Source organism: Miniopterus schreibersii (genome assembly GCF_964146895.1).
Source record: "Miniopterus schreibersii genome assembly, chromosome: 8".
In the NCBI taxonomy this organism is placed as follows: domain Eukaryota; kingdom Metazoa; phylum Chordata; class Mammalia; order Chiroptera; family Miniopteridae; genus Miniopterus; species Miniopterus schreibersii.
In genome coordinates, this window is record NC_138109.1 from 76,519,207 (window position 1) to 76,537,334 (window position 18,128).

The 18,128-nt window shown below is 39.7% G+C and overlaps 1 protein-coding gene across 1 annotated transcript in view; it reads left to right on the top strand.

Moving 5' to 3' along the window:
- The window catches only part of LYRM4 (LYR motif containing 4), a 135,258-nt gene that overhangs the window by 34,768 nt on the left and 82,362 nt on the right, over nucleotides 1-18,128 (top strand). The window contains exon 2 of the mRNA XM_081143640.1: nucleotides 4,992-5,112. Within this exon, the coding sequence (XP_080999766.1) occupies nucleotides 4,992-5,112 (121 nt within the window). The remainder of the gene's footprint in view (nucleotides 1-4,991; nucleotides 5,113-18,128) is intronic.

Consider the following 18,128-nt stretch of genomic DNA (forward strand, 5'->3'; position numbering starts at 1 on the left):
TAGTAGGTCTAAAGAACAGGAGGAGAAACCAACTAGCTGTGGAACTCTCCTTTCAGTGAGGCAAACATCGATACCTCAGGAAAAGACTGCAAATACTGTCATCCAACTCACTATAAAAATTATTGACTTTCAAAGATACTATTTTTATTAAAAATTACAGTAAGTTAAATTACCTAAAATTGGTGGTACCCTCTAGATATTAAGGCTTGTTGAATCTTGAAGTGAGCGGACAGCAGGGTCATGGAGACATACAACATGCTGCATTTAGTAGCTTGGCCCCAAGGTGTGTAGACGTGACCAGGTGATCCGGAAGCAGCAGTGGGATCCAAGAACACATTGGTACTCTCGTCTCAGCCCCCTCCGAATCTGGAGACATGGCAGAATTAAGCAGCTTCCTCTTCATGGTTGTGAAGGAAGCACTGTCTGCAGGGCCAGGCACATGTGAGTTCGGGCGAGTAGATGGAGGAGATCTCCTTTCAAGCAGTTGAAGGAGTTTGCCCCAAAGAGACCAGTAGGAAGGTTTGAGTTGTTTTGTTGCTGGGACACTTGACTTGGGGCTGGAGGAAGGAAGAAAAAGCACAAAGGTTTTTACTGGATAGATAACCAGAGAAACCAGCATTGGGGTAGTGATAAAGGATTACAGAAATAAGGTGTCTACAGCAACTGGTTTTCAGATCGCACCTTTTAGACGCAAAAGCCAGTGTGGTCTCCCACGTGATGGGAAGGCTGTGATGATTATCACCTGCATTTGGCTGACAGTGGTTCTGGGAGAAAGCGAAGTAGGACCTCAGCTACTGCAGAGCTTTCATTACCACCTGCTGCATTGCTTTGCCACTAGAAAATTGTAATGGTGAAAGAATCTCATAAAAGATTGATCCTTGCAGTGTTGAAAGTATAGCTAGTAGAAGAACCTGTGGACACTTGGAGGTCTGATGGTAGGCAGACGGGCAAAGGCTGGGGTGGAGAAGAGAAGCCAAATGGGAACCTGCGCAAAGAAATACCAAGAAACTGCAAAGCTCAGGATAGAGGGAGAGCGATGATTTGTGTGAGAAGCACAGCCTTACTGTGTCTGGATGCTTGCTTTTCATAGTTGGTAGCTACTGCTGTTCTGTTACCATTATGTGTTCATTTTTCATGCCTTGAATCAAACAGCATCTGACTTCTATTAAGATCCTAATGCAGTACACTGTAGCAGCTGGCAGCCACTTTCATTGCAGCATCTGCACATTTTCATTGAAATGTTCTTGCTTGGAGATGTAGTCAAGAGGCTGATAGCCAGAGTGTGTTCAAGGACGAGTGGCATACTTTAGTAGCGTTGAAAATATTGCAAATGATAAAAATCAGGGCAGGGGCAAGATTAAAATAATTGGTGGTTGGCCCTCTCATACAAAATTTGGAAATTCAGCCAGATTTGTGACCACCTTCACAAAATTATGGTCATTTGAAATAAGAATTCATACAACTATCACCATAGTTTTAAACCCTGGAGAAGGAGGGAGAGCAAGAAAGTGTCAATTATTGCGTCATTCGTGTCAAAGGTGCCTCCAAAGCTTGAACAACTTTTGATTGCTATAGACACATTTAATTTGAAGATCTAGATTCATTCCTTTAGGTATGGACTTTGGAGATTTGGGGAGATAGCAAGATTACACAGCAAAATATTCAGAACACTGCAACTTGATTGAGCTCAATTGATATAAGTTGTTGAGAGTCGTAAGCTATTTTTTAAAATCCACACCTTGTACTTTAAGTTTGTGTTTTTCTTATGAATAAGACTAAATATATTTCATGTTTATAAGCCTTTGATTACCATTTCCTGAGAATTCAGTTTATGTATCCTTTGCTCACTTTTCTGTTTGGTCATTCATAGCTTTCTCATAGTTTCTTAGAGCTTTTTAAATGTTAGGAGAATTACACGTTTGTGATACGATTTTCAAATATATATATATTTTTTCCCACTTCTTATGTTTATTGTTTGCTTATAATGTGGGTGTATTTTTGTGTTTGTTTATAATGTGAGTCTGTTTTTGTTTTCAATATAGTTGTCATTCAATATAACATTACTTTCAGGTACACAGCATAGTGGTTAGACATTTATATAGCTTACAAAGTGATCCCCGATTAGTCTGTTACCCACCTGGCACCATACATAGTTATTACAATGTTATTGACTATATTCCCTATGCTGTACTTTACTTCCCCATGACTGTCTCGTAATTTCCAATTTGTACCTCTCAATCCCTTCACCTTTTCCACCCAGCCCCCCCATACCCCCTCCCACCTGGCAACCATCAGCTTGTTCTCTATGTGAGTTTGTTTTGATTGTTCATTGTTTTGTTGTTTAGATTCCACACATAAGTGAAATCACATGATATTTGTCTTTCTCTGTCTGACTTATTTCACTCAGCATAATACCCATCTTTGTTGTTGCAAATAGTAAGATTTCATTCATTTTTACGGCTGAGTAATATTCCATTATATATATGTACACATCTTTATCAAATCATCTATTGATAGATAGGTTGCTTCCATATCTTGGATATTCTATATAAAATGTCCTTCTTTGTCTCTTATTATAGCCTTCATTTTAAAGTCTATTTTGTCTGATATAAGTATTGCTACCCCACCTTTTGTTTGTTTTCATTTGCATGAAGTATCTTTTTCCATCCTTTGCTTTCAGTCTGTGTGTCTTTCGATCAGAAGTGGGTCTCTTATAGGCAGCATATGAGTCTTGTTTTTTTCTCCATTCAGCCACCCTATCTCTTTTGACTGGAGCATTTAATCCATTTACATTTAAAGTAATTATTGATAGGTACGTAGTTATTGCCATTTTGTTATTCATATTTTTTATCTGTTTTTCTTCTTAAAGGGGCCCCTTTAACATTTCTTAGAATACTGGTTTGGTGGTGGTGAACTCTTTCTTAAGCTATTGTCTAATTTCCTTAAACTTTGGAAGAACTTAGATCTTTATATTGTAAGCTATACTGCCTTTTTTCTAGCTATTCTTGGCTAGTCACTAGCTCTCAGGAAAATGAATTTAGCAATGACTACTATTGCTCATTTTATTCTTCCAAACAGCCCATGCAGCATCCTGAATGAAGAATCAAAACAATGGATGGTTCCCTGAGGTTAATTTCTATTATAAAATAAATCTGCATATTAAACAGAATATTAGATTTAAATTATTTTGCCCCCCCCCCCCACTCCCATCACCACCAAAAAAGAAACTGTTTTGGAGGAGGAGTGTGTGGGTGTAAAGAGGAATGATGTTATGTCATATAAATAACCATTATGCTGTGTAAGAAATTGCTTATAGTTTACCTACCTACTATCTAAAATCTTGTTAGATTAGCAGCTATTCATGAAGAAAAATTATATGTAATATAAGTCTATTAGTAAAGTCCTCCCATATGCCTTTATAAATGAATGAGCCCGTTATAAAGTGTCTTCTAGTACAAGGATCCCATTTCCAATCATTGTCACCCTAAGAGAGAGAAAAAACACAAAAATCTCCACTATAAAATCTCCAGTGGGTTCACGCAGAATTAAGATGAAAGTCTTGGCAGTGGCTTACATCACCGAAATGCAAGTTCCTAAACTGTCTTCCTTCCTTCTTTATAGGTTCTTAAGGTTTCAAGATTTTGGTTTACTCTTGCTTTTGATGCAGAGGAACCTGATATTTGAATTTTTAACTAACATCTTTTTAATTTAGTAAAGTTTATCTAAAGCAAATTAGTCCTCTTTAAAATAAAGTTCCCCAATAAATTGTATCCATCTCTCAACATCCACCCACCCCAGCTCCCAAGGAAATTATATTCCCTTCTCTCATTTCTTTGCCTCTATTTCCATTCTTCTGTTTCTGAATGTTACGAATAGTTTCGCATGGATTCTATAGCTGGTTTTCAAAGTTAAGAGCAAAGCAATCTGAGATGATAGAGAAAATCGTGTCTGATATGTTTGACTTGGGCTGCTTCTCCTTAGTGCCTTGTCTTTAATCTGGTGCAGATGGATGGGCCTGGGGGTGAAGGCCATGACCCTCTGAGTATGGGAATGTATCAGGACCCTTGACTCAGCTGCAGTGGCTAATTATCCAGACCAACTACCCTGTTTGCACACACTGGCATGAGTGACTCTAGGAGAGAGAGATACTAATTGCAGTAAGGAATAGCAGGAAGAAGAAGAGGAAGTTTTCATTTATTGAGTCATTTTTTTGTACCAGGTTCTGTTCCAGATTCCAGACACTCATTATAAAGCTCCCCTCTCCCCCACCAGCATCCCTGGGAGGTAGGCAGGATTGTGTCTGACAGAAAACATGGGTTATGTTAAGAAGTTTGCCCAGGTTCACACAGATCGGAAGCTAGAGCAAGAATTCAAATCCAAGCCTGTCTGATTTGAAAGCCTTGTTCTTGAACTGCTGTCCATCTTGCATGTAATTTATATGGGGGTAGGGGAGTGTTAGGCATGTTCATGTTCATGTATGTGCATATGTGTGTAATCTCCGCTCTGGACTAAGGTAGGATCCTAACGTGTTAAGTTGTACAAGAGGAAGAAACAGCCAAAATATGGGACAAGATTGGTGAGCTGCCCCAAGTCTGGCTTAGATCACTCACTACCTTGGTGCATGCATATGTAGTGCACTAGTTCCCCTCTTAGTTTCTGCTTTGTCTCTGTACATTAAAGATTCAATTATCTGTGTAAATGGAGGGTAGCCAGATGTGAATAACTCTATAAAGAACCAGTAATCTAAGGAGCATTTCAGTAGTAGTTTGCCATTTATATGTGACTTGTTTGGGGCAGATTTATATCCCTAAATATGTTTGCTTAGTCATCCCAGAATTGTAATGGATGGTCCTTACCCAAGAGCAGATAACAAAGTGGATTATCCTTAGGAGAATATCAGTTAATTCCTAAGGAAAGCTTTTAAATTCATTTAAAAGCATAGCTTTAGAGATGCTGACACCTTTTCTTTTTTTTCCCCTTAATTTGTTTAGAACTTACGCTATCAGGAGGATAAGAGATGCCTTCAGAGAAAATAAGAATGTGAAAGATCCTGTAGAAATTCAGACTCTAGTGAATAACGCCAAAAGAGACCTGGGAATGATTCGTCGACAGGTAAGATAGTTCATTAAGAGCATAAAGCTTTGACACATCCCCTTGATTGGATGCCACTGCTTTTGGTGTTTATGATTTACACAGAATCATGAGACTGTTCCTTTTACTCATATAGACATAGAAAGATGACCTATTATATTATTGAACTCAAGGAGAACATAAAGGAAATATCAGCTTTCCAGAAATTCCAGGGAGTGCATCCTTTGGGAAGCTGAGTTCTCACATTTAACTAAAGGTTGATGCTTTAAGTATACGAAACTTCCAAAAAATGTTGTCTCTTTGTATGATCTATTACACATTTCTATATGGACAAAGGTCAAAGAATATAAATGTGTTCTACTTTTCTTAGTATTTTAAAATCATACTTCAAGATAAGATTGTCTTGAAGACATGGTCATTGGTGAGGAATCTAATTTTGTTGCCATATGGAAGGTGTATCTGCAAGTACAAATGGTGTGAACAGCTGCTTTGGGATTGACCCCATAAAGGACCCTGGAAGGTGCTTTTGTTTTCATTTTGTAGAAGTGCCAGGGGTCACCTTGATTCATGCTTGCCTTTCTCTTTCTCTTGAGATAGAGTGGAGCATCTGCCACAGCATGGTTTCTGGGTAGTGTGATATGTCCATCTTGCAAAATCCATTAGCAAGCCAAAGGCTAAAGTGGCCTGCTATCAGCTGGCTTTCTCTCTAAAAAAATTACACTTTTCACTGTTTTCCTTGGGTTTAGCAGCAATCATACCATAAGCTTTATTTCTGCTGCTATTCGTTTTTCTCTCTTGCAGAAAATTTGTTTATAAAGTGTGGAAGGGAAGCCCCTTGCCATTTTCATAATTTCTGCTTGTGTTTTGGAAAGAGGTTCTTTAGCTTGACTGACTTTATATCATATCATAATATATTAACATTTGTTCTTCATGCCTGACTCTAAACAGAATTTTTAAAAAAAGAAGCAGTATTAAAAACTGTAGTTTTCATTTTATGTCAAAATTAAAAGTCTTGTTCTATTGTCTACATAATGAAGCAACCCCTTCCAGAATAACATTTCAGGTTCTGATGACCCTCCTTGAGTTCTATAGTTATTTAGCAATAGAATAACTTTACCACATTCAGAGAAGCATAGGAAATGATCTTCGACTAAGGGAATGAAAAGGTAATAGGCTAATCATACAAAGAAACTGATCTGCATATTTGCATATACTTTGAGAGTAGCAGATAAATGAGTTGCATTTTGAAAACTCGAGAACGATGGCATTTTCCAGGCATCAGTGGTTGAAATTTATGGGACCTTTACCACTGGAACTTGTCCTTGTTTTGCATAAACTCAGAAAGATTTAATTCTTTGGCACTTTACCATGTAAAAGCTGCATCACCAAAACAGACTGGTTTCATCTTCTAGTGCAGGGGTGGGGAACCTTTTTTCTGCCCACGAAATCACTTGGTCTGGCCCTGCCAAGGCAATTGCAAGCAGGACTCAAAATTCAATAAATTCAATTAAATGTTTGACCAAATATAATTGCAGGCTATTTTTAAGTTGATAATTTTGTATGGCAGGGACAGATGAAATGATTTCATGGGCCGTATATGGCCCATGGGTCGGACATTCCCCACCCCTGTTCTAGTGTAAGGTTGTTCAGAGTAGAAAATGCTTAGAAAAGGTTACCTGTAAGTAATCTGTTCCACCATTTCAGCTGTGTCTTTGTTTTGAAATGCTAAAACTACCCTCTCAAAAAAAAAAAAAGACTAGACTGGCTGTCTTCAGATATCCCCAGTGAATCCACTTAGCAGACTCAAACCATGGAGCCTCTGGACATGTGCAGAGGGCCGGGGCCCACACACCCCAGGGCAGCCTCGCCAGGGCCCAAGGCTTCCATAGTAACTAGTAGAGCAACAGAGGACTGATCATGTGATCCCAGAAGGCCCTCGGAGGAGGAGCCCTGACAAATGAAGGCATTCTCATTCCATCAGAAAACTAGTTAGCCAGTTATACTTCAACAATGGGGAGGTTTCTGTTCCCGTCCCTTTCACATCAAGACTTCCTGAATTCAAGAATAATATTGTCTGTAGTTGGCTTACGAGATGTAGTGAACTCCTAGAGCCACCTCACTCTAAGCTGGTATAAGTTGACCTTGGCAAAAAGGCCATAAAGAAAGCAGCATCTGTGTTTCCTTCTCACTGGCCACTGTAATGGCCTTCTAAATTGCCTCCAATTGCCCCGCTCCCCAAATGTGCTATTCTTCACACACTGCCAGAATGGTCTTTTTTATAACAAAAATCAGAGCAGGTTACACCCCTTGTCACAACCCTCCAGGGGCTTCAGAGCACCCTGACAATGAATTCTCGGGTCCTTATGAAGTCCTTAAAGGCCCTCCATTGCTCTTGTCTCCCTTGCACTATGTCAGTACCTTCTTCATGGCCCTGGTACATCTCCACCTTCTTCCCATCTCAGAGCCTTTGCACCTTCTGCCTAGAATAGTCTCTCCCCAGACCTTCCAATATCTCGATCCCCCTTTTCACTCATACTTTGCTCAGACTTCCCCTCTGTCACTATCACCTTACCCTGCTTTAGTTTTCATTACGGCACTTAGGGAACCAAAAATAACATTGCTGTTGCTTTGTCTGTTTTCTCCTTTTCTTTGAGGACAGGGATCTCACCTGTCATGGTCACTGCTACCTGGTATGCAAGAGCATGGGCTCTGGAGCCAGCCTGCCTGTGTTCAGATCCTGACTCAACCTACTGTGACCTTGAACCAGATATCTAACCTCTCCGTGGCTCATGTAGAGAACAGATGACAGCAGGCCCAACTTCATGGGTTATAGTGAAGATCCAATAAGTTAACATATGTGAACCCCTTAGAAGGATGCTGTCATATAGTAAACACTTGTTATTGTTATCCAGAGTACCTAGAACAGCCCCACATAGAGTTGGCCCTTAATATTTGTTTGTGGATTAAATGAATATATGAAGAGTTCGGCTCCTGAGATCACATACTGCAGTTAGGGAGTGTGTGCCACCAAAATCATGGTATCTTGCTGCCCACACAAAACCTCTCTTCAGAGAGAATGAACCTTGAGAGGAAAGCGGAAACCCAATGAGGATCTTGAGACATTACCCTCATGAGCTGTACTGTCATTCATAGCAAGTCCCTCTTTCACTTGATTACTTGGACCCAGAGACCATCCACCAGGATCTCAGCATTACTTTTCCACAGATGATAAAGCTCACAGACACCTTTCCAGCTGCCGTGTGTGTGTGTGTGTGTGTGTGTGTGTGTGTGTGTGTGTGTGTGTGTGTGTGTGTAAATGTTGTTTTTTGGCCCCTTTTCATAGGTCATTAGCCAGGTAAAGCCTTGATCTCCAGGAAAAGAACAACTCTTCCACACTGGGAGGTTCCCAACCCCTGACTTATGTACGCTGGTAGATTTAGCACCAAATTTCGATCCAAATAATGTTTGGTTACCCTACCAGTAATAGGCTATAAATGTATAAAGGTAAAGACTGAATCTAGCAAAACAAGATTTCTCTGCGACTTATGTATTTGGATGGAGAAATATATTGTTGCTGTGGTATATAACTGTACAGTGAGAGGAAGACTGGGTGCTTTCTAATTCTGGATGTTGACAAGGCTTTAGAGTCATACCAGTTTTGCCAGAGGCTTTTCAGTGATGATGATTTTATACCACATTGGCTGTTCTTATGCTAGTGGGGGTTTTTCGGTTTTGGTGGTATTTTTAGTGAAGCAATTCAAATAGTGGATGTATCAGAATTATGAATCTGCAGTTACAAGCAGTTAGAGCAGATATTATGTACAGCCATTAAAGATCGTAGGCAAGGGGTTATTACAGGTAGCAGGCGTTTTCGTTAACCTAAGTGTGTGTATATGTGAGGTGAAGCATTTTCAGTGTTTCTTGGCTTATACTTAGTTATCATTTTTGTAGATCCCTAAAAGCAAAGTAATGTTACTAATTTATTTGCATTTTGGGTGGTGGTAGATGAGACTCTGAAAGCATACTTTTTACTTTTATTTGCTGTTTTATTGTTTAGTTTTTAAATGACCATTCAAGGGAATAGTCAAGGGATAGTTACTACTATGCACCAGTAGTAACTTTTTGAATGTGCCTGTTGAGCAATGAGAAGCTGGAGAACATTGACTGGTCCTCTCTCATATCAGCCACTACAGCATTCGCTCCAGTGCCCAAAGTCCTGGTTAAAACTTGAGTTAGAAGTGACAACATGTTCACAGCTCTCATCTTTTACAGTAGCCTGTGAAGAGGTAGAAGTGTTTTAGGTCCTTTTAGGGAAAAGTAAATAGTGTACTCTGTATCTCCCCTCATATATATTTTAGCTTAAGTAGCATTTTGATCATTTGGGGGAATCTCTAAAATTTACTTGTCAGGCCCTAGCCAGTTTGGCTCGGTGGTTAGAGCATCGGCCTGTGGACTGAAGGGTCCCAAGTTGGATTCTGGCCAAGGGCAAGTACCTGGGTTGTAGGCTCGATCCCTGGCCCCGATCAGGGTGCGTGTGGGAGGCAACCAATCGATGTCTCTCTCTCACATCAGTGTTTATCTCTCTCTCTCTCCCCCTCCCTCCCCTTCTACTCTCTCTGAAAAGCAGTGGAAAAAATATCCTCAGGTGAGGATTAAAAAAAATAAAATTTACTTGGCAGTTGTTTTGATGGAGTAAAGGTAATTCCTACACTAGGGGCATTTAAAATAGATGAAGAGAATTATACACTATTCACAATAGCCAAGAGGTAGAAGCAACCCAAATTTCCACTGATGGGTGAATGGATAGAGAAAACGTGGTATACACATCCAGTGTAATGTTATTCAGCCTTAAAAAGGAGACAAGCACTGACTCATGCCAGATCCTTGAGGATATTATTCAAAGTGAAATATCCACTTTTATGAGGAACCTAGAGTAGTCACATTCACAGAGGCAGAATGTAAGTGTGATGGTTTTCCGGCACAGGAGGAAGTGAGGAAAGCAGACTTGTTTAATGGGTACACAGTTTTAGTTTTGCAGATTGAAAAACTTCTGGAGATTTGTTTCAAAGCAATGTGAATGCACTTAGTACTGAGCTGTACACTTAAAAATGGTTAAGAAGATATATGTGGCGGTTTTTTTTCACAATAAAAAAAAATCTCTCCTTCTCCCCCCCAAAAAAGAATTCTATAGCTAGTCATCAGTTTTTTTCCTTAACTGGGAAAAAAGAAATTAAATGCTTCAGACACTGGTATTTGAGGATGGGAGGCTTAAGTTATTTGAAGCTTGAACAAGTGGATTTATATCTGTGAGTCTTCCGTTTCTTATCAGGAAAATGTAAAGATTATACTGTGATTTCTAAGGCTGCTTCCAGTTCTAAATTTCTGTGCTTCAATATCTGTGCCCTTCTTACTTGCAGAAACTGACTGATACATTTTAGAGTAAATTGCTCTATGCTCAGCTTTCCTTGATCATTTTTCACCAGGATCTTAACACTGTAGTTTAGGCTACAGATGAGCAAAGTTGTAGCCAGCTATACTTACAGTTGTTCATATGGAAAATAATACAATAATTAATAATAATACAAGAATAAGCTCTGTTTCTCATACAACTGTAAACCTACTTTTGTCCCACCCTGTATTTTGAATTCCAGAAATTTCTCTTGGCCCTAACCTTTGTGGTAGGTGACACATCACCAGTACTAGCACCTGTCTCTGAGCAGAACATCTTCTTTCAAAGAAAATTAAATAGCAGTTGAAAAGCAATAATGTCTTAAGTAATAGGCAAAGGGAAGATTAAAGGACTTTCTTCAAGCCTGGATGTTAATGCTAGTTTCTTCCTAATTAACTTCTTCCTGCTCCCTGACTGGCCTCTTTGCTACAGTAAGCACAGCCTGCTCAATGAATCAAATGCACTGTGTATATTGCAATTCTGTGCCCACAATTTCTTTCCCTAAATACTTACCAAGTACCCACTCTAGTCCATGTAATTATGAATTGACCTTATGAGTTTTTTGGAGGCAGAGTTGGGATGGGATTATGAGGTTCGTCTGAACCTTGTAGAAGTTCTTTCTTACTTTGACTCTTTGGAGACAAACTCCTTGTCTCCATCTTAGATCCCATCTATTATTCATTCATTTAATAGAACAGAAATATATAGAGTTTAAAAGTATATCCCAGTAGTACTTACCCCTATACCTATATAAATCAACTAAAATTAGATCAAAGCTTCAATCTACATGTTTAAAAAATAATAAGACAGAAACAAGGAGATTTATGTACTCTGTCTTAGACTTTAATGAAAATCCTCAGGAAATCAACATTTTGAATTTATATACAGTGACCAGATTGCCCCCTAAGTGAACTCTGTATCTTTAGATATATGAATTATTTCAATAGGAATGAAAAATTCCTCAGCCCTTATCAAAGTTTAAGAAATCAGGGCAATGAGAAGGCTATTTAGTTTTATAGCTTGGCCTATATATGGCATTCATTTTTTTCAGCCTGTTCAATATATAGTTCCTCTGCAGCTATAAAAAGACTTCCTCATACAAGAATTTAAACTAACTTCCCCTCTCTCTGCTTTTTCTAGAAATTCCAGTAAATCCTGAAGTCTGGGGCGAGTAGTATGCCCACAGTTGGCATTCTTGTAGAAGAAATGCCTCTTGGTTGAAGATTTCCCGTTAAACTTACTTGATTCCTCCAAGGTTGACATGCACAAAACAAGATTCCATTTCCTTTCTAGATGAAGCCTCTCTCACATCTGCATTTTTCATATTTAATAGTAGGGCTTTTGCATATTTCCATGTTCAGAATTGCTCGAGAGGAAGGCACTAGTAATGCTGACCATAGAAAGCTTTTGCACAAGTTTCTCTTGGGAATTTTTATTACCCTCCCATCTAGTCTGCTATAGCTGTTCACTCTTGAATTCCTTGAACTCTTTTTGTTGCTGAAGCATCTAAAGTGGAAGTAGATAATATCAACTCTGGAGCAGAAAGTGCATTGATCTCATAGGCACAAGGTGGAAGTTCTACATGTGATCTTGGGCAAGTTGTTTATTTGCTTTATTTACCACATCTGTAAAGAGATGGTCTTTTGTTGTTGTTAATTCTCACCCAAGGATATTTTTCCGTTGATTTTTGTTTTATTTTTAGAGGGGAGGGAAAGGGGGGAAGAAAATGGGGGGGGGGGAGAGAGAGAAACATCAATTGGTTGCCTCCGCATGTGCCCAGACCGGGCCAGAGATCGAACCTGCAACCCAGGTACATGCCCTTGACCCTTTGCTCGGGCCGACACTAACCACTGAGCCACACTGGCCAGGGCTAAAGAGATGAAGGTGGTGGTGGTGGCGTGTGCTTGTTGTCAGTGGGGGTTCATTGTTCCCTCTCTATGCACTGACACTGTGTACTAAGCAAATCGAATGTGTTGTCTCAGTTTCTCCTAATAGCAGCCTTGTAAGAAACATACTACTACCCTTGGGTTAGATGAGGAAATTCAAACTGGGCATGTTTGAATAGTTTTCCTAAGGACACAATTAGGAGAATGATGAGCCCACATCTATTCTGATTTTTTAGCCAGCTCTTAGAAGAGGGATCACACGGTAGGTGGCCTTAACTTGACAGAAGGTAAACAAGACTTTGGAGATGAGAGAAGACAAGATCTGTATTTCTTTTTTCTAATTGCTCATTTAGAACTCTTATTAGAAGCTGACAGCTTACCGTCTGTAGTCTTTTGAATAGTTTATCCAGGGGCTGATCTTATTTATCATTTCTCAAAAAAACACTTTCATTCTCTCTGCCTTTAAAAGAAAAAAATACAGAAACCACAGTCTGAAAATGTTCAAGCTCAGCCACCTTATTTAAGAAGTGTTTACTCAGAATTTCCCCATAGATCTGAAGGTTGCAGCTCCAATTGTGCTTTTCCTGACAAGCTACCACTGAAGTGCCCTTCAGTGGAAACCTTTTGATGCCTTACCGCCTGGCTCATCCTTTCAAGCAATCAGAGTTAATTCAAGTCATGCTTATGCTGAAGATCTTCTCCCAAGATGACAAAGGAACAATGTCACATCTTCTAAGAAGGGCAATAGCAGGGGCATACCCTGTTCATGTTATTTGTGTTTTCTGTACTACATCTTCTGAGATACAGGGAGATATTGACACCCCGCCCCCCAAGTCCAGTGTATATATGAGAACATGTACTCCTTTCCTAAGCATTTAATATCTGCAGTTGGATTTTTTCAAATTTGATGGGTTTTGTGTGTGTGTTGGGGTGGGTGGGTGTATGAAGGATAGTTTTATTGGTTATGTTGGAAAGATTTCTCCCAATTACACATGTATCAGCCTAAAAAACTGTAGTAGTTTTATTCAAAGACATAATAATAGTAAGAGAAGTTTTGAGCAAGGTACACCTAAATTTAAATTCTAACACAAAGATAATACCTCTCTATCCTTGGTCGTGATATTTAATCTCTATTAAAACAATATCATTTCATTTTTCTAGTAGAGACAAAGGAATACCATTCTTTTTTACTATTATTATTTATCTTTATTGTTGAAAGTATTACAGATATCCCCCCTTTTTTCCCCATTGATCCCTTCCACCCCGCATCCATGTCCCTCCCCCAAGGCCTTCACCACACTATTGTCTGTGTCCCTGGGTTACGAATATATGCATATAAGTTCTCTGATTAATCTCTCCCCACCCACTCCCTCACCCCCACCTTCCCACTGAGATTCCATGCTTCTGTGTCTCTTGATCTATTTTATTCCTCAGTCTGTTTTGTTTATTAGATTCCACATATGAGTGAGATCATGTAAAACTGAATCAGGAAGAATCAGAAAACCTGAATAGGCCAATAACAACTGATGAAATTGAAGCAGCAATTTAAAAAAACCTCCCAGCAAACAAAAGCCCTGGTCCAGACAGCTTCACAGGGGAGCATTCTAATTCTTTAAGTTGTAGGGTTAGATAGTTTACTAAAAAATTTTCTTGCTTTTTGAGATAGGCCTGTAGTGCTATGAACTTCCCTCTCAGGACTGCTTTTGCTGTGTCCCATAGATTTTGGGTTGTGTGTTCATTTTCATTCATTTCTACAAAGTTTATTTCTTTCTTGATCTTATTGGTAACCCATTCATTGTTTAATAACATGCTATTTAGCCTCCATGTGTTTGAATGTTTTTGAGTGTTTTTACTGTAGTTGATTTCTCATTGCATGATATTGTGAACTGAGATGCTTGATACGATTTCAGCCCTCTTGAACTTGTAGAGATTTGGTTTGTGTCCTAATATGTGGTCTAACTTTGAGAATGATCCATGTGCACTTGAGAGGAATGTATATTCTGCAGCTTTGGGGTGAAATGTTCTGTAAATGTCAATTAAATCCATCCGATCTAGTGTGCCATTTAGAGTTACTGTATCTGTGTTGACTTTTTGTCTGGAAGATCTATCCAGTGAAGTCAGTGAGGTGTTAAAGTCCACAACTATGACTGTATTGCTATTAATCTCTCCCTTAAAGTTCTTAAGATTATTATTGATAGGTCCTTATTTATTGCCATTTTAATTTTTTATGCCTATATTTCTCTCTCTGTTTCTTACTATTATTATAGCAATTCCTTTCAAATTTCTTGCAATGCTGGTTTGGTGGTGATAAACTCCTTTAGCCTTTTTTTGTCTGGGAAGGTCTTTATTTCACCGTCTATTTGCATGATAGCCTTGCTGGATAGAGTAGTCTTGGTTTCAGATCCTTGTTTTGCATTACCTTGAATACTTCATGCCATTCCCTTCTGGCCTGTAGAGTTTCTGGTGAGAAGTCAGAGGACAACCTAATGGGAGCTCCTTTGTAGGTAACTGCTTTTCTCTTGCTGCCATTAAGATTCTGTCCTTGAATTTTTTGCATTTTAATTATGATGTGTCTGGGCATGGGCCTCTTTGGATTCTTTTTACTTGGAACTCTCTGTGCCTTCTGAATATCTGTGACTTTTTCCTTCACCAGGTTAGGGAAGTTTTCTGCCATTATTTCTTTAAACATGTTCTCTAACCCTTGCTTACTTTCGACCTCCTCTGGCACTCCTATGATGCAAATATTATGTTTCATGTTATCCCACAGCTTTCTTAAACTGTTCTCCTGTTTTTTAATTGTTTTTTTCTTTTTGGTTCTCTGATTGAGTGATTTTTTTCTACCCTTCTAATTTGCTGATCTGATCCTCAGCTTCATCTCATCTGCTGTTTATTCCTTCCAATGTATTCTTTATTTCTGCTATATCATTCTTCATTTCTCACTGGTCATTTTTCATAGTTTTCATATCTTTTCTCCTGCTATTGAGCATCCTAACAACCAGTATTCTGAACTCTATATCTGAGAGGTTGCTTATCTCCATTTCATTTAGCTCTTTTTCTGGAGACTTCTCTTGTTCTTTCATTTGGGGCTTTTTTTTTTTTTTTGTCTCCCCATTTTGGCTGCCTAGTTGGTTTATTTCTATGTATTAGGTAGGCATGCTAGGACTCTTAGCCTTTTTGGACAATCTCTGGTGCAGGCCAGTGTCAGACACTGTTTGTGATGGGCCTTGAATACCCTGTTTGCAGCTATCAACAACCCTAGGCTTGAGGTCTCCTCTGCTGTGGCTGGGTCCAGTTGAACAGGACTAAGATGCACACCAAAGTCTGCTTTTCCAAAGCCCGATTCCAGAAGCCGATCAGGCAGAGACTCAAAGCACTCTGAGGTCTACCTCTGCCTGCAGGCTGATTAATCTGATTTTCTTAATGACTCTCAGGCTCTAGAAACTCCATGGGGTAGGGTAAGAGATTTTCCAGCGGGGTGGGGCAATTGCTTTCCCTCAGGCAAAAGCTGCTAGGAAGGTAAATGTCTGCCTCTGCAGTATGGGGGAATGACTAGGCACAGGAATCCAGAGGGGTGCCCTCTGACCTCTATCTCCAGAGCCCACAATCCTAGATTTTCCTCACACAGCTCCAGTCCACTCTGCTCTCCCTCTGCTGGAGCCCAAGGTGAGTGGCTCCACATGAAACTGTGCATTGGCTCTTTAAGAGAGTGCCTGCATTTCCAGCTGTTTCTCTCTGGCAGACAGAAACCCAGTAGGTTTTCACAGCCAGATGTTATGTGGACACCTTTCTCAGCTCTGGTGCTCTGGGCTGGGAAGCCCAGCCTGGGATTTAGGCCCCAGGGTCCTCAGTGGGAAACCCCCACAGCTGAGATCTACCTCTGGACCTTCAGCTGCTGCCTGTGGGAGCCCAGCCAGCCCTCTGGCACCTCTGCACTTCCTACCGGTCCCAATATGGTCTCCCCTTTTCCTCCTTGGTTATGAGGGCGCTCTGCAGCTTGTCTTCAGTTGCAGTTGATTATTCAGGATGGTTTTTCTATATTTTAGTTGTAATTCCAGTTTGGTCCTGGGAGAGTGTCAGTGTAGCTTCCACTCAGTCCACCTCCATCTTTTTCAGAATACCATTCTTAAGTTTGTTAGTTTTATCCTTGCTGTATTTTTGAAATATCAAAGACAAATAGTGTGTCAGAAATTTTATCTCTTCCTCTATCTGGTAATTAAGGCTGTTATTTTATGGATTGGTCAGTTATAAATAATCAGAAACTCTAAAAATTATCTAAGATCTGGCACTGTAATAATCTTTGTTTTATTTAATAATGCTAGTGCACAATTAAATCGGTATTTTAAATAGTTTCCTTTTTTTCAAACATTTCTGCTTCATACAGTACTTCTCTTCTCCCCACCCACCTCACCTCCTTCATACAGTGAAACTAGATCAACCCCAAGGTCACATGGATTCCTCTTCAAAGTCTATCACAAATTAGTGATTGCACCACCAGGAAGTCCGTCACCCTTTAGGCCTCATCTACAAAAAGTAAGAAATTGGTGCATTGGTTTCCAAGATCTCTAATAGCACAAGAACTTCTTTATGAATCTGCTGTATTTAACAAACCTGGGTTTAAATGCTTTGTTGAAATTGGGCTGGGGGTTTCTTTCAGTAGGTTATTCCTGAATTTCACTAATAAGTGAGTACATTCCAGAATTGCCTACACAGAGGTAAATTTGCCTTCAAAGCCCAATAAATAGTCACTGCATGCTGGCTGGCCCAGGCGCCAGCAGAGGTGGGTGCTGCTCCCACCTCCCTCCTTGGCAGCTTTCAGGCAGTCATCATATGCCAGGTTCCTCCTGTAAGTAAGGAGAGGGTCATACCATGGCTGTCTAAGATCCCTTTTATGCCTGACATTTTCTGATTCTGAAAATAATTGAAAATGATCATTAGGTTCCAAAAACATACCTGTGAAGGGATTAAGAACTACAAGGGTAAGTTATGTCACTGACCTTCTTTATTTACTAAATTGACTTTAAAAAGAAAGCTTGATTGCCCAGATCTCACAGATACCGTGTTTTGTTGAGCACAGGGAAGTAACTGGGTTATGTAATGCTGTTATATAATGTTTGTTCTTCATAGTCAGCCTCAGCAGGGAAACCAATTCGAGAAAAGGTTTTGGCAATACTTCGTAAAGCTTCTAACACCCAGTAATGGCAGGAATGTTACATGGGTCAAGGTGAGGAACAGAAGTGGCCCTTTCCTACAGGTGACAGGTTATAGATACCTCATTTACCAATGAGGATTTCTTCAGTAGGACTCAACAAACCTGAGAAAGGGTGGGATGGGGAAGGAGAGACTGTAGAAAGAGAAAAAAATTAAGTCTTCTCTTGCTTTGAATTGTGTTCTATCTTAATGCTAAACATAGTGTTTTGCTTTTCTCAATAACTCTCAGCTATTAAAGTTTGCTGCTATTTGCAGCATCTTTATAGCTGTATTTTTCATCTTATTAAAGCTTTTTTCTTACTGGAAATATTTTTTTACACTGAGCTCTTTTTCTCCTACAAGACCTTGACCACTCTTCCTCTACTCTAGGCAGCATAGGGAACCATCAGGAATAAGCTTGCTCCTGTCTGTCGCTGTACCATGTGGAGCCTGTGGCATGGACAGTCATACTTTATGCCCTGCCTTTGCAGCATTGCAGTTGCTTCATGACTGGA